This window comes from Callithrix jacchus, chromosome 9, assembly GCF_049354715.1.
Source record: "Callithrix jacchus isolate 240 chromosome 9, calJac240_pri, whole genome shotgun sequence".
Taxonomy (NCBI): Eukaryota; Metazoa; Chordata; class Mammalia; order Primates; family Cebidae; genus Callithrix; species Callithrix jacchus.
This window is the reverse complement of record NC_133510.1, coordinates 75,035,126-75,050,157: the sequence shown is the minus strand read 5'-3', so window position 1 is coordinate 75,050,157 and position 15,032 is coordinate 75,035,126. Positions and strand designations below refer to the sequence as shown.

The 15,032-nt window shown below is 36.2% G+C and overlaps 1 protein-coding gene across 1 annotated transcript in view; it reads right to left on the bottom strand.

Annotated features, from left to right (window-relative positions):
- Positions 1-15,032, bottom strand: part of TRHDE (thyrotropin releasing hormone degrading enzyme) — a 422,303-nt gene that overhangs the window by 307,013 nt on the left and 100,258 nt on the right. The window contains exon 3 of the mRNA XM_035257033.3: positions 12,868-12,994. Within this exon, the coding sequence (XP_035112924.1) occupies positions 12,868-12,994 (127 nt within the window). The remainder of the gene's footprint in view (positions 1-12,867; positions 12,995-15,032) is intronic.

The window sequence follows — 15,032 nt, the reverse complement described above, 5'->3', positions numbered from 1 at the left end:
ACTGCAACCTCCCTTACAGGCTAAAGTTTGTTTTACACTTCAGTCTACTTTACATTTCAAAGTACATGAGCAGCAGCATCAAAATTCTCAAAAACAATAATGAAAGACTTTATGACCAAAAGGTGGGCCAGGAGCACATTTTTCATTTGAAACCTCTCAAAATGTTTTATTCCAAATCCTAAATCCCTCCAGTGTTATGATGGATAAAGTCATATGTTTAAGATGTTTTAAAATAGCTGAATTTATTCTAAAAATTATTTATTATTAAAATAATTATAACACTTTTATATTGGCTAGAAATTTCTAAGGTTCCTTTGTCTTATAATAATCTCTCAATAATTATCCAAGTTGAATTTTATAGGATGTGCTGAGGATTCATCTTTTATATTAGACGAGCAAGTGAACAAAATAAATACGCCTGACTCAGGTTACAATAGTAACTCTGCTTCTCACCCCACAAATTTACAAGCAGCTATCCCACTGTTTAAAGCAAAGATTTTTATTATGCTTCATTATCTGATCAGATCATAAGACCTCAATGCAAAATGTAAAGGAGTGATGTCCTGATTAGAGTGAACTCTAATAACCACTTAGAGTTCCTAAAACTTAGAAATAATAATCAATCAGTAAGTAATCATGGAGTATCTTTACAATGGAAAGGTCTGAAAAGTTCTAGATAAACAACACTGTTACCATAACACTGGGAAGAAAAGAAAAAAATGTATTTTGACTATTTCTCTCCTACACAGTATTTTGCTTTAATTGACTTTTAGATGGTTAACCCTAATTTACATAACTATCCCTCAGTCTCAGTTACTTGAAATGAAGCTATTTTGAAAAACCTTCTGATCTCAATATAAGCTATTTTAGCCCTAAAGTTTATGAGAACAGTCACCTTTCTTTTAAAATTGGCTGATTGGCAATGCTTCTGTCAGCAGTAATCCCCGGCTAGATTTTAATGAAATGTTCCTCCTTTCCTCTAGGGATGTGGATTGCTGTTTGGCTATAATTAACTCTGAATTGACCAATAGCCAGTGAAGGAAGCAACTCACTCCATGAAAAGGATTATTACAACCATTATTTTGTTCTAAATACAGCTGCTCTGGTTAGAAAATCCAGAAAATACAAATTATGTATCTTGCTATGTTGATTTCAAATAACCAAGAGAGACAAAAGGAAGTATAAAAAGATTGGTCTTTTTTCCTATAGCTACACAGGCAAGTAAACCACATGGGAAAACAAAGCAAAGCTCATAGTTTTTCAAGCTTGTCACAGTCTCCTAAACTGCAGTTGAAAGCAACCAACATCAAGCCTTCATTTGAATCTTATTATAACACAGCAAATCCTGTTGATACTCCTTTTAAAATATATCTAGAATCTGCCCCCTTCTTACCACCTCCACTACTACCACTCATCCCATACACTATTGTTTCTCAGATTAATACAGTAGCTTCTCTCTGCTTTGATCTTTGCTGTCATCCCCCAACAGTCTGTTCTGCATGAGGCAGCCAATGTGATCCTTTAAAAATGTAAGTCACACAGATCATGCCTGCTATGTACTGAATTGTATCCCCTCAAAATGCACATGCTGAAGCCCTAAGACCTAATATGATAGTATTTGGAGATAGGACCTTGGGAGCTAATTAGGTTTAGATGATGTCATGAGGATGAGGCCCTCACGATGGGATTAGGGCTTTTATAACAAGAGACACCAGAAAACTTGTTCATTCTTTGCCATGCCAGAACACTGCAAGGAGGCTGCCAGCTGCAAGCCAGGAAATGAGCCCTCACCAGAGCCTGACCCCGTCAGCACCCTAGTCTAACTTCAAGAACTGTGAGAAAATATACTTCTGCTATTTTAGTCACGTGGTCTATGGTATTTTGTTACAGCACCCCAAGGTGACTAGGACAACACCTCTGCTCAAAATGAAAGTGCATATCTTTCAGTGACCAGACAACAGATCCTTCAGCATCTGCCACAGTCACTTCAAAGATTTCATTTCACCCTCATCTCCGTCTTGCTGACTTTGATCCAGGACACTGATCTCTTTGGTATTACTCCACAAGTCAGATCCCCTCCTCCTTAGGGTCTCTGTGCTCTTTCAGATTTTGACTCAACTATCACCACTTCAGCAAGGCATTATCTGACCTGTTTCAAACTGCAAACCCTCCCCACCCACCATTTCTGACACTTTCTTCTCTGCTTTGTTTTCTTTGTAGCAGTTATCACTTTCAAATACAACTACATAAGTTTTTTTCTGCCTCTCTCCCATATTAAAATATAAGTCCAATAGGACAGGGATTGCTTGTTTTTGTTAACTGCTGCTTTTCTATTACCAAGTAGAACACTGTCTAGTTCATATGGATACAATAGATGTTTGTCAAATCCATAGTAAATGTTCTCATTTTAAAAACAAGAAGAGCTGATGGACAACTAGATACATATTTTGTTTTCTAATTGCAAAAGCATCCCAGGTACAAAATGTAACTTCTTAATAGCCATACCATAGGATTGCCATGATAATAATCCAAAAGCACATTATTTCTTCCAGGTACTAACTTATTAATTTTCCACCAACAATATCCTTAATGAGAAAAATACCTGCAACTATAGCTAAGTCATCTTTTAAACCCTTCCATTTTTATTTACAGAAAAGTTTTCTTAGTAGTTTATAAAGTTTATCACCATTATTTGTTTGAAATCATATTTTATTTTATTGACAAAGCAGCTGAAGCTTTGCCTTCTCTTTCTCTCCTATGTGGTGAAAATGGTCACAACAGGAAAAATTAGGTATTATATAACAAGAATTTATTGAGTGCCACTTTGGTCCAGGCACACCTCTCAGTAGAGGGAATAGAGCAGTGAGCCAACAGGCAAAAACTCTTGTTTTCATATAGCTTACATTTGGGTAAAGAAAGAAGGGAGATATGGGAAACAAATAATAAAGAAAATAATACATAAACAAAACACAAATTAGATGAGATAATAAAAAATTACTATGGAGAAATGTAAATCAGGGAAGAGACTTTGCAAATGATCTGCAAGGCTGAAATTTAACAGAGGGGTCAGAGAAGACCTCACTAAAACAGATATTTCAGGCATGCATCTATTTGAAGGAAAAATGTTTTAGGCTGAGAGAAGAACAAGAACAAAGGCCTTGGGCTGAGTGGGTATGGCCCGTTGGAGAAACAGCGAGGAACACAGTGCAGCTGAAACAGAGAGGGAGTAGGAGGGAAATAAATGAGATTAGAGTGGCCAAGGGGCTTAGGGTAGGGCGTAAGCATGCAGGGTCTTCCAAGCCAAAGAAAGAATCATTTACTGTATTAGTCTGTTTTCACCCTGCTGATAAAGACATACCTGAGACTAGGTAATTTATAAAGAAAAAGAGGTTTAATGGACTCATAGTTTCACAATCATGGCAGAAAGCAAAAGGTACATCTTACATGGTTGCAGGCAGAAGAGAATGAGAACCAAGTGAAAGGGGTTCCCCTTATAAAACCGTCAGATCTCCTGTGACTTATTCACCACCGGGAGAACAGTATGAGGGAAATCACCCTCATGATTCAATTATCTCCCACTGGGTCCTCACACAACATGTGGAAATTATGGGAGCCACAATTCGAGATGAGATTTGAGTGGGGACATAGTCAAACCATATCAGAATCCTAGACTCTATGAGTAATGGGAAGCTATTGGTATTTTTGAGCAGCAGAAAAGCATCACCAGCTAAATTCAATGTCCTTCACAAAAACTCTTTAAATTAACTCTGTAACTTCAAATTTTATTTAGGTTGAACTCTTGACCCCAAGCAAAAGAGTATGGTGGTTGGAATGAGAGTACTTGCAGTGGAAATAGTGAGAAGTGATCAGATTATGGATACATTTACAATGTGGAGCCAAAAAGGTTTTCTGATAGGTCAGATGTGTCGTATTACAGAAAAAGTGTCTAAGGCCAAGATTTTACATCTAAATGATGGTGGTTTAAGATCTGGGGCTCAAATTTAAACATGTCAATTTAATATACTCTCTAGCATCCAAGCACAAATACCAGTAAAACTAAAAGTCTAGAGTTGAAGAGAAAGAACCAAGCTGGAGATAAAAATATAGGAATCATAAGTATCGGCATATGGTGTTAAAAGCCATAAGATTGGATGAGGTAACCAAGGGTAGTCACTCCTGATGTAAATAACAAAGAGAAGAGATTCCAACCTGAGTTTTGGGACATTCATAGTTTAAGCAGCTAGAAAAGCAAAAGAGCAGGAAAAAGAAGACTTAGATAGAGCAACCAATGAATAGAAAAAACAAAACAGAAAAATATGTTGACCCAAAAAACACATGAAAAACTGTGTTTCAAGGAGTTGGAGAGAACAATTGTGTCAGATGCTGCTGATACCTCAAGATAAAGACTGAGAACAGAGCCTTGGATTTAGCAATGTGGAGGGATTATTGAACTTGAGAAGTTTTAGTATAGTGTTGAGGGGAAGTCTGATGTAAAATGCATTCAAAAGACAAGAGAGAAATTGGAGTCGGTGCAGATGGACAATCCTTTCAAGCAGTTTAACTGTAAAAGGAAGGAGAAAAAATGGGTCCGTAGCTTGAGTGAATGTGCATGTGCGTGGTTACGTTGGGAGTAATAGCACCATATTTTTAATGCCGATAGGAAGGAATTCAATAAAAAGAGAAAATTGAAGATTCAGGAGAGAAAAAGAAAAATTGCTGGAGCAATGTCCTTGAGCAGATGAGAGAGGATGAGGTCCATCCCATCCTCTCTCATCTGCTCAAGGACATTGAGCAGGGAGTATCTATTACTAGAGCAATGCCAGTTGATCCACAGTAACAGGGAAAACAGTGGAGTATAAGGAACAAGGCTTATGCAATGACTAAATATAAAAATGTTGAAAACGGTTGTATCCTAATTTTATGGCAAAGTTGTAATGGCCAAAACACTATTGGAATACATAAAACAATTCCTTGGAGGCCTCATTATGACTATGCCCTGATTAGGTTACGATCCTGATAGAATTAGTGAATATATGCTTAGGATTAAACCCAAGGTTGTGAAGGTCTGAAACTCTTAAAACTAGAGACAGGGGGAGGAGGGTTGTAAATAAATCAAACATGTAACAATATTGTCAAGCTAGCAAAATAATAAAAAACTTCTCTTCAACTAGATTTTAAGCTTCTAGAAGAAGAGGCCACTTACTATCACTGCTGAGCACAATGTACATAGTAAGTACTTAATAAATGCTGATAAAATTAATTCAATTGTAATTTGGTTTGTATTGCATTAAATAGTTTATAGAAGTAATCATCTCATGCACTATTCTCGCTAAAACACATTATTTTCATTGATTTCTTTTATCCTTATTGTTGTGTTTATTTCTCTTTTTTGCATTAGTGGCTAAATATCATAAACATTAAGTATCCTATACATGTTTGATTTGTTAATATAATCTTGAAAGTATACAGCAAGTAATAGCTGCAAAATAGCTAACAAGAACAGTTAAATGGTCATATTATAGAAGAATTAATGAAGGGATAAAAGACCTTGTGAAATTGTGTTAAAATAACTGTTAAATATTTAAATACCTATGTCCATTTTAATAAAATTTGGTGTTGTTTTAGCACAAATGCTTGTCAGAGTGGGGGGTAGAAACCCATAAAAATATTTCTCCTTGAAAGAAATGATAACTGGCATTTTGGTTTATGAGAAAATAAACATATGAAGGGTTTTTCAGAATTAAATTACCTTCGTAAAATAGGAAGAAAACAATTTATTTGGTTTTAAATGAGGGGGAGAGGTTAGGCCCTTAAAGAAACTTATTTCTCTATGGTATTTGCTAACTTTGAAGAAAAACTATCACCTTAGCTAAGTCCCCAGAAAGGCACTAAGAGTGGTAACCAAAGAGAGATCCTCAGGTTAGTTTCCACCAAGAAACCATACAATTAAATAGCTCTAGTATACGATCAAATATTCTGAAGAGCTCTTGTTGAAGGAACATTTTGAGAGTGAATTCACATTACATAAAATTAGACAAAACTGCCAAACCATATAAAGAACCCCCAGAGATTTTATTTTAAAAGGCAGTATTACTTTAGGCCAGTGACAAAACACATACATAGTAATGCAATATTTACCTAATCAAACGCAACGCAAGAAAAGTCATACTTTAAAAAACATAAGAAAAGGCTCAAATTATGAGATGTCTGATTAAGATGAAGATAGTATTATATGTGTCATCTCGAATTAAAAACAGCAAATATATTCACTAAAGACAAAAAACCACTTAACCACAGAGGATAAAATGTCCAGAATCATTATAAATATTTTATAAAATCTTAATACAAATATGTGATGAAAAGCTTTAGTATTTGCAAGTATTAAATATTATCATTATCACAATCATCATCACCACAATAAAAAATATATGTTTATTGTATCTTAAGGAAAAATGAATCATTTAAGCTAGCCTCATATTTATGAATTTCTATAGGGCAATTTATTCCATAATTAATCTATTCCGTTATGAAAAATGTTCATTCCATCAGCATGATACATATATCCTAGGGCATTCATGGGATTTCCTACTACACAATTCTCAAAATGACCTCTTCTCTTTCTTCTTCAATTAAATTCATGTATTTTTTGGTCTGGCATGAAGTAAAGATAATTCTCTTTATGTGCATTTTATTCCTACAGCATTGTACAACAATCCTACTCTCTTAACATGGTACTAAATATTTTCTACAAAAATCTTGATTATATTCTATATTGTATGAGTCTCTCATTCATTCATTTCTGTAAATATTTCAATCTCTCCTCAACAAAACCACAATCTCCTTGAGGCCAGAAATTCTAGTTAGAAAACACCTGTGCTTTCTCTATAATCATTGCACGGTTTCAGATAGATAATGAATTCTTCATAAAAGCATGGCATCTTGAAAAAAATAAAAGCAATCAACCAAACTCCTTTATGAAACATTGATTTACAAATTACAGGGTAGTAGTAAAAGGAAAATGAACACTATCTGTCATTAATTTAGGTCTAAATAGTGCGAATAACAAAATCTTACAATACAAAACCTGAGTCATTTTATCTGATGACTAATTAACTACAGTGCACCTATGATTGAAACACATTTGTAATACTCATATATCTTCAGGTTAATAAAACTGAGTTATAAGTTTTCAAATTTAAGTTTTTACATTTTCTGCAAAGACCATGTATTACTTTTAACATCAACAAAAACTTAACAAAAATAGCTGTTATATTATTCCTCCAGTAATCAAATTGTTGAGTTTATAAGGCAGCCTATATTTTAATCTCTGAATTCTTAAAATTTCTGGAATCCATTTCAGTAAAATCCCAAGACTTTGGAGCCAGACAGCCTGGGTTTGAATTCCAAATATATGTTTTCTGCTGTGTGATCAGAACATATTACTTAGTCACTGAGCACCTAAATTTCCTCAACTGGAAAAAAAAAAAAAAAAACAGAAATTACCTCTAAGTGCTGCAATAAAGATTAAATGGGGAGCCTGGAGCAGTGGCTAACATCTGTAATTGCAGAACTTTGGGAGTCTGAGGCAGGTGGATCACCTGAGGTAAGGAGTTCCCAATCAATCAGACCAACATGGTGAAACCCCATCTCTAGTGAAAATACAAAAATTAGCTGGGTGTGGTGGTGAGCACCTGTAATCCCAGGTACTGGGCAGGCTGAGGCAGGAGAATCACTTGAACCCAAGAGGCAGATGTTGCAGTGAGCCAAGATCATGCCATTGCACTCTGGCCTGGGTGACAAAGCCAGACTCTGTCTCCAAAAAAAAGGGGGGGTTAGAATGGTCAAAATCCTTAAAAATAGCTCACATTTAGTAAACACACATAGTTTCCAGTTGTTGTTATTGTGATAAATATGTGTTTGGGATATAAAAAAATAACAATTATTTATATGTCTACAACTTTCTCTTAAAGTAACTCTCCATTCATCTGAGAGTCCTTACAAAAATAGGGTACATAGATATAGGAGGGATTGCTGTATTGTATTAAGTAGGCACTGTACCTCTTATTACAATTTAACACCAAGAAATAGAAAATTTCTGCAAACCTCATACAAATAGTTTTAATTACCTAATTTAGAGATTTAAAAACAAATTTTCACACAGTGTGCACTGGTTACTTACAATGATAAAAGAGTATCTTTATAAAACAAAAATAATAAAATTATCCTAACAGCTAGCATCAAAATTCCTCTTAGGAAACTATCCTGATAAACTACTTGAGGTGGAAGCTCAAATCCTTAGAGAGGAACTTGCATGAGATGAGTCCACAGTAGAGAAATTTCTATTCCACATCAGAAATAAAAAAGAATTTGGGAAGAAAGAAGGTATTGTAGAGTTTATGACAGAACAACAACAACAAAAATAAATAAATAAATAAAGACTTGTGCATGATCAAAAAAAAAAAAAAAACAGAGAGAGAGAGAAGGATCCAATACTAAGATTTAAGATTTTGTTTTACTTTCTTGTTTATCTGTTTTGCAATGTAACACCCTGAAATTCACATATACTAACATTCCCTCCAAAGCTTCAGTAAAGTCAGGCCAACTGGTGAAGAGTCTTCCAATTTATTTATTTCCATTTTTGGTTTTCTAATGAAAACCAATGAAAGAGGCAAATACCACACCTTCCTGGACATGATTTGGGACAGGGATAATTTGTGAAGTAAGAATGCCATCACTTCAGCAGAAACAGCTCTTCTCCAGAGATGGATATTGTTATACCACAGGCCTGTCTCCCTCTCTTCCCATTTCCAGAATCCTTCCCACTAAAAATTTTCAGAAATGCCAACATGTGATCTTCACTTACTGCTTCTAGTCACTGTCTCCACTCCCCAATCCCATGTCCATTTGCTTTTAAGCACACCTGTCAAGTCTGTGCTCTAGAACTGCTCTTGTCAAGCTCACCAGTGACCTTCATATTGCTAGCATCAATGAATGGTTAACTCTGAGACCTCATCTAACGTGATTTACCACAAATACTGTTTACTCTTTGAAATGCTTTCTCCACTCCATGTCCGAGACACCACAAATATCTGGTTTCCTTAACATCAACCATATGCTCCTGCTCAGTAGCCATTACTGACCCCTAGGAGTCTTTAACCTCTGAACATGGGACCAGTCCCCACTTGCTCCTATTTTTTCTCCACCTGCCCTCACTGCTGTAGTAATCCCATTCAGCCTCACATCTTTACACATCATAATATGCTGGCAAATGCATATCTCTAGCCAGATTACTCACCCAAATTCCATAGTTTCAAATTCAGCTGTCTACTTGGATTTCTTACAGATATAACAGTGCCACCTAAATGCTAAATAGACATGTCAGTCTCAAAAATTATCACCTTCTGCAATCTTTCTGTCTCAGTAAATGGCAATTCCACCCTCTTAGTTCTCAGGCCAAAAGCCTTGTAATTGCCCTAGATGCCTCTCTTTCTCTTACAATCACATATGTTGTCCATTATTAAAAGCTTTTGTAACTACTTTCAATATATATTCAGAATGGTACCACTTCTGACCTCTAACTGTTAATATCATCATCCAAGCAGCCATCATATTTGGTCTGAATTTTGCCATAGCTTCTTAGCCGGTTGTCATGCCTCTGTCATTTCACCTTATATCAGATTCTTTCAACCCTGGTAATATTGACATTTTGGGCTAAATAACTCTTTGTTTTAAAGAGCCATTCTGTGAATTCTAGGATGGTTAACAGTATCAGTCAGGCCTCTACCAACTAACGGCTAGTAGCATACACTGTACTCACGTCCCAAGGAGTAACAAACAAAAATGTCTCCAGATATTACCAAATGCACCACAGGGACAAAATTGTCCCCCAATTGAGAATCATTGCCTTACAGTGTATTCTCAATTAAGCCATAGAATGACCTTTAACAATATTAATCAGATTATATGATGCCTCTTCTTAAAACTGACCCATAGATTTCCATCTCACAAAATGGAAGGAAGGAAGGAAGGAAGCAAGCAAGCAAGCAGGGAGGTGGGGAGGGAGGGAAGAAGCAAGCAGGGAGGGAGGGAGGGAAGAAGGATGGAAGGAGGAAGGAAGGAAGGAGGGAGGGAGGGAAACAGGGAGAGAAGGAAGGAAGGAGGGGAGGGAAGGATGGAGGGAGGAAGGGAGGAAGGAAGGAAGGAAGGAAGGAAGAGGTAGGGAGGAGGGAGGGAGGGAGGGAAGCAGGGAGGGAGGGAAGCAGGGAGGGAGGGAGGGAGGAAGGGGAAAGCTACAGCCTGCTCTGCTGATGGTCTATGATCTGCCACCCACCCATTCCTCCTTAACCATATCATCTACTTCTTACCCCTTTACTTATTCTGCCCCTGTCACACTTGCCTCTTTCTTGTTCCTGAAATATACCAGGAAAACTTTCACCTCAATCCCTAGGCACTTTGTTCCCTCTGCCTATAGTTTTGTTCCATGATATCCACTGAGTTTAGTCTTTCACTCAAAAGCCACCTTCCCAATGAAGTCTTGCATGATTGCCCATTTTAAAAACTCAGCTGCTTTTGCATGCCCCATCTGTCTCCCACACTTCCTATCCCTCTGTTCCAGCTTTATTTTTCATGGTATGTATCTCCAATCTGATATTCTATCAATATTACTAATTGCTTTAATGTCTGTCTCTACCTAAAGAATGTAAGCCCCAGGAGAGAGAAGATTTTTGCCTTTGTCACTCAGGGGTGTATCTGCTTCCCATAGGAAAATGTCCATGGTAGGAACTCAATAAATGCTTATAGAACAAATTAGGGCATGCAGAAAGGGTAGAATGGATATGGAAAACCATCTTAGATATGAAGGGTCAAGGCAGCCTCAGGTGATATCTAGGATACATCTATATGCATCACCAACAAAGAGTAAGTTGGTCCCCATAGAATTTATTTAAAATACAATTCATAATGTAGAGTGGAAAGTAGGAATGTCAAAATGCATATGTGCTTAGGGGTTTTATGCAGGGGTATTTAGAAAACATATTTATAAATCCATTAACATACAGATCTAAATATCTGTAGATATATAAAATAAGTAGAACTTTAAGAAGAATTTTACAAAGCACCATGAGCCATGGTAACTCCCCTAGATATATAAAAAAATGTATGCTAGGATAAATCAAGTAATTCAATTATATACACCATAAGGTAGCTTAACAAGTAGTGGTAATGGTGAACAAAGCTCTTTTCTACAGGTGAAAGGCTGCGTGGTTCAGTTGTGAGTGAAACAGAGGAACAGAAATGCTTTCTGCTGCAAGCTGACAGTTACATGGAAACCCCTGAAGCTATAAATTGAGTTCCTCTGCTAATTACTGGTGTGAAGGGGACAAATAAGGATCCACATTTTATTTCTTTTGCTGCACTTGCAATATAAGCACTTGTGAATTTTACATTAGGGTCAAGCTGGGAAATTCCCAGCAGTTATACCTGGAGTAGATAACAGTGCCACCTTCCATGCAAATAAGGTCAAGCATTTTTTTTCTGCCTTGGGTGAACACCAGGGAGATTTAAGTATAAGAGATTCTAATAGGGAAGTTGAGACACAGGGAGAAAAGAGAAGGAAAACAGAACAAAACAAAATACTGATCCTACTTAAAATATAGTTTTTCCTATGAATTCTAAAATATCATATTTCAAAAAGATCTCAGAATTTTGTAATATCACTCATAAAAACTGTATGTCACACCCATTGATAACAATAGCAACTACACTATTGACCTTCCGAATCAACTACTCATTGCAAGACCATTAAAGCTACACAGCAGGCAGGTACTTTAATGAAAGTGGCCTGGTTCTACAGGGAGGAGAACCTGTGGTTCAGATACAAAAACTTTTGATCAAGTAAGCACTTTAATCTTGCCAATGAGAAATACCTTTAATATGGAATCTGATCAAAAATACTCTTGGGAAAGATAAGGGAAGAGGAGGGATGAGAGGGGCAATAAAGAACTGTTGCGATGTAATATTTCAAAACAGGTGTTCTGGGAAGGAAAAACAACTTCCACATTTCTAATGCACGTAGGGACCCTTCTAACTTCCTGGAAAGTCTTGTTCACTCCCTGGCAAAAGCAATAGCCTCATTCAAATTCAGAAAACCAATTAATGCGTTTATGCATTTGACTGACAATTATTGAGTGCATTCTCTTTGTACAAGGAAGAAATATAAAAACATTCATAGAGAATACAATCTCCATTATTACCAAGTTTCTCTTCTCTCTTATTTGTATTCCATTTACTATAACAGTGTACTAGATATATGACTAAACAAAAATAATCTAAGGGATAACATACATCGAGTTCTGATATGTGAAAATTTGAAAAGAGAAATAAATCAATGAAAGTCTTCTCCATGTAAAATACTGAGTTGTTTTGGGAGTCATCAAGACCTAGTTTAAAATCCCAATCCCTTCACTTACTGGCTGTCTAGATAAATCGAAAACTCCCTGGGTCTTAACTCCCTTATGTGGAAAAACTTCTAGTTGTGCCTACACCCATGGTAGTGTTACTGATTAAACATCATGTTGGCAGGCACCCCTCCATAGTACATACTCAACAAGTTACAGATATTTGTCTTGTCTTTTGGAATCCTAAACTAACATAATGCCTTCTTAATTCCTACGAGCACTTACTGGCAGGACTCCAGAAACAGTAAATCTTATATTACCTCAAAAAAAAGAAATTATTTTTTCATGCTTATCTTCTCTAAAAATATAAATCTCCAAATTTTCATGCTTCTGGATGGCTCAAATAAACATATTAAGAAGAAATTCTACCTTCAAGGAGCCTTTCCAATAAAATAACCAAGAAAATTCTTACCTAGTTTTGGCAAGGAATAGGGTATTTTAAAGTAGTCTTCATAAAATTCTATTAATCTCTTTGTTATATGAAGAGCATAGTCCCCGGATCCTCTTCTGATAGCATCAGGTCTTGCATATAATCGTACCTAATTAAAAATATATATAAAAGTTACTTTAGCCTTTTAGCACATGAGATTTATCTTCCCTGCAAATATGAATCTACACAAATCACTTAGAATACTACAAAATTTAAACAGGATTCTTGTTCATACACTATAGCAGAGCACACTGGCTAAAAGAAACAATCTTAAACAAATGAAGTAATTGAAGTAACTAAGTAGACCCAGTCACAATTTCCTCACTTTACAAGATGACATTGAGAAGATTTACACACCTTGCATCAAAATAAATATTCAAAGTTATCATTTACATGTGCTTGCTAGAGATGGGAAGGTACATACAGTGGATTAGTATAATGGGTCCCTGACTATGCTGAAAGTAGGCAGGGTATGGTGACTTGGCAGGAGAGAAAATTCACGGTTTGTTAAAGGCAGGTTGCGTACCAAGCTTCCAAAGTGTTACACAATGTTTATGTAATTTATGCTTCCTTCTTTTCTTTAGAAACAACTTTCTTTATTCCCAATATGCAAAGTAGGGATAGAAAACTTTTCATGTACACAGGAATCACCATTCTGGAACGCTGTCTGCAACTGCTTCTGGCTTCAAACTCAGCAGAAGTAATTCATATTTCTAACACAATCCAGATACTTAATATTGATTTTTAAACCAAGCATCATATATTATCTAATCCTTGGCCAAAAAGAAAAGCCTAAAGCAAGTAACATAAAACTGAACAAAACTAACAACTGTATAGAAAAGGTTAAAATGAGATTAGTTTTCATAAAGCTTTCATAAAACTATCCAGCATCTTTCTTTCCAAAGGCTAAATCTATTTTTCACAGATGTGGTCCCTAATCCTCATATCAATTCTGTGAATAGGAAATATATATTTTGGGGAGCAGTAGAGAGCACAGTGTCTTGGGACTTGGATTTTAGTCTTACTCTGCCACTAACCAAGCCGGGTGATTCTGAACGAGTTATTTAATTTCTTTGGGTCTCCAATGTTCTCATTTATAAAATGAAGATGTTGGCCACCAGCTGGCTGGTAAAGTGCTTTCAGTTCTAAAACACATTACTTCCAACCCCATTTTACAGATAAGGGAATTTTTGTTCTTTTCAAATACCTAGAAAAATAAATGGTTTACTCAGTATACAGAAGTGAATACTTACAGTCAATTAAAAAAAGAAAGTTGTACATATTATACATCATCTATTAGGATGTATAATAAAAGTTGATTATAAAAGGATGAGTGTACAAGAGATTTAATAAAGAAATGCTCTAACAAGAAACTCACGGGGGAATGGGGGAAGCAGGATAATGGAGGATAATAAGCCAAGCAAAAGTGCAATTTCAGGTGAAGTCCTGGACTCAGCCTGATCCACAGGAGCTCTGGAGTGCAAATTACACTGGTGAGTTCACACTGCCTTGAGGCAAGAGAACTAGGCTTCTATACTCTTGCACCTTGACATTGGCTACTGGTTACCAAAGGGAAGACATAAAACCCCAGGCACTTCTGGTTCTTGAGCATCTTGGTGATGCAGGTCTCACTGCCCAGGGATACTCCTTTAGAGAAGGTGTTCTGTGTGAGCTGTTAGGAGCAAAGCAGTGGGAGCTAGAAGGTATGCATACCAAACAGGAAAAGGGATCTAGTCTGTCTATGCATCAACCACATCCACAAGAGACAGTCTTTATTAATTTGTGCATTCATTCATTCAACAAATATTTATTTGGCACCCATCTTGTATCAGAGCCTGGACTAAGCATTTTTAATTTAGCAATGAAGAAGACATGGATTATTAAGATAAAAAGCAATGAAGATGCAATGCCCATTACCAAAGACATTGTCATTTATTAAGTTAGATTGTGACCACAGATAATGATACCTGCCATATGAATGGTAAAATATAAATGTAAAATGAATACTGAGGAAGAATGGATAGCTTTCAAAAGGTCCTACATAAAGTGTCTAGTAGATTCACATTAAAACCATAACGAGAACTATTCTAAAATTATATAGCAAATGTCACTGCTTTTAGTCTTAATACACTTCCCCGTTTTTGGTA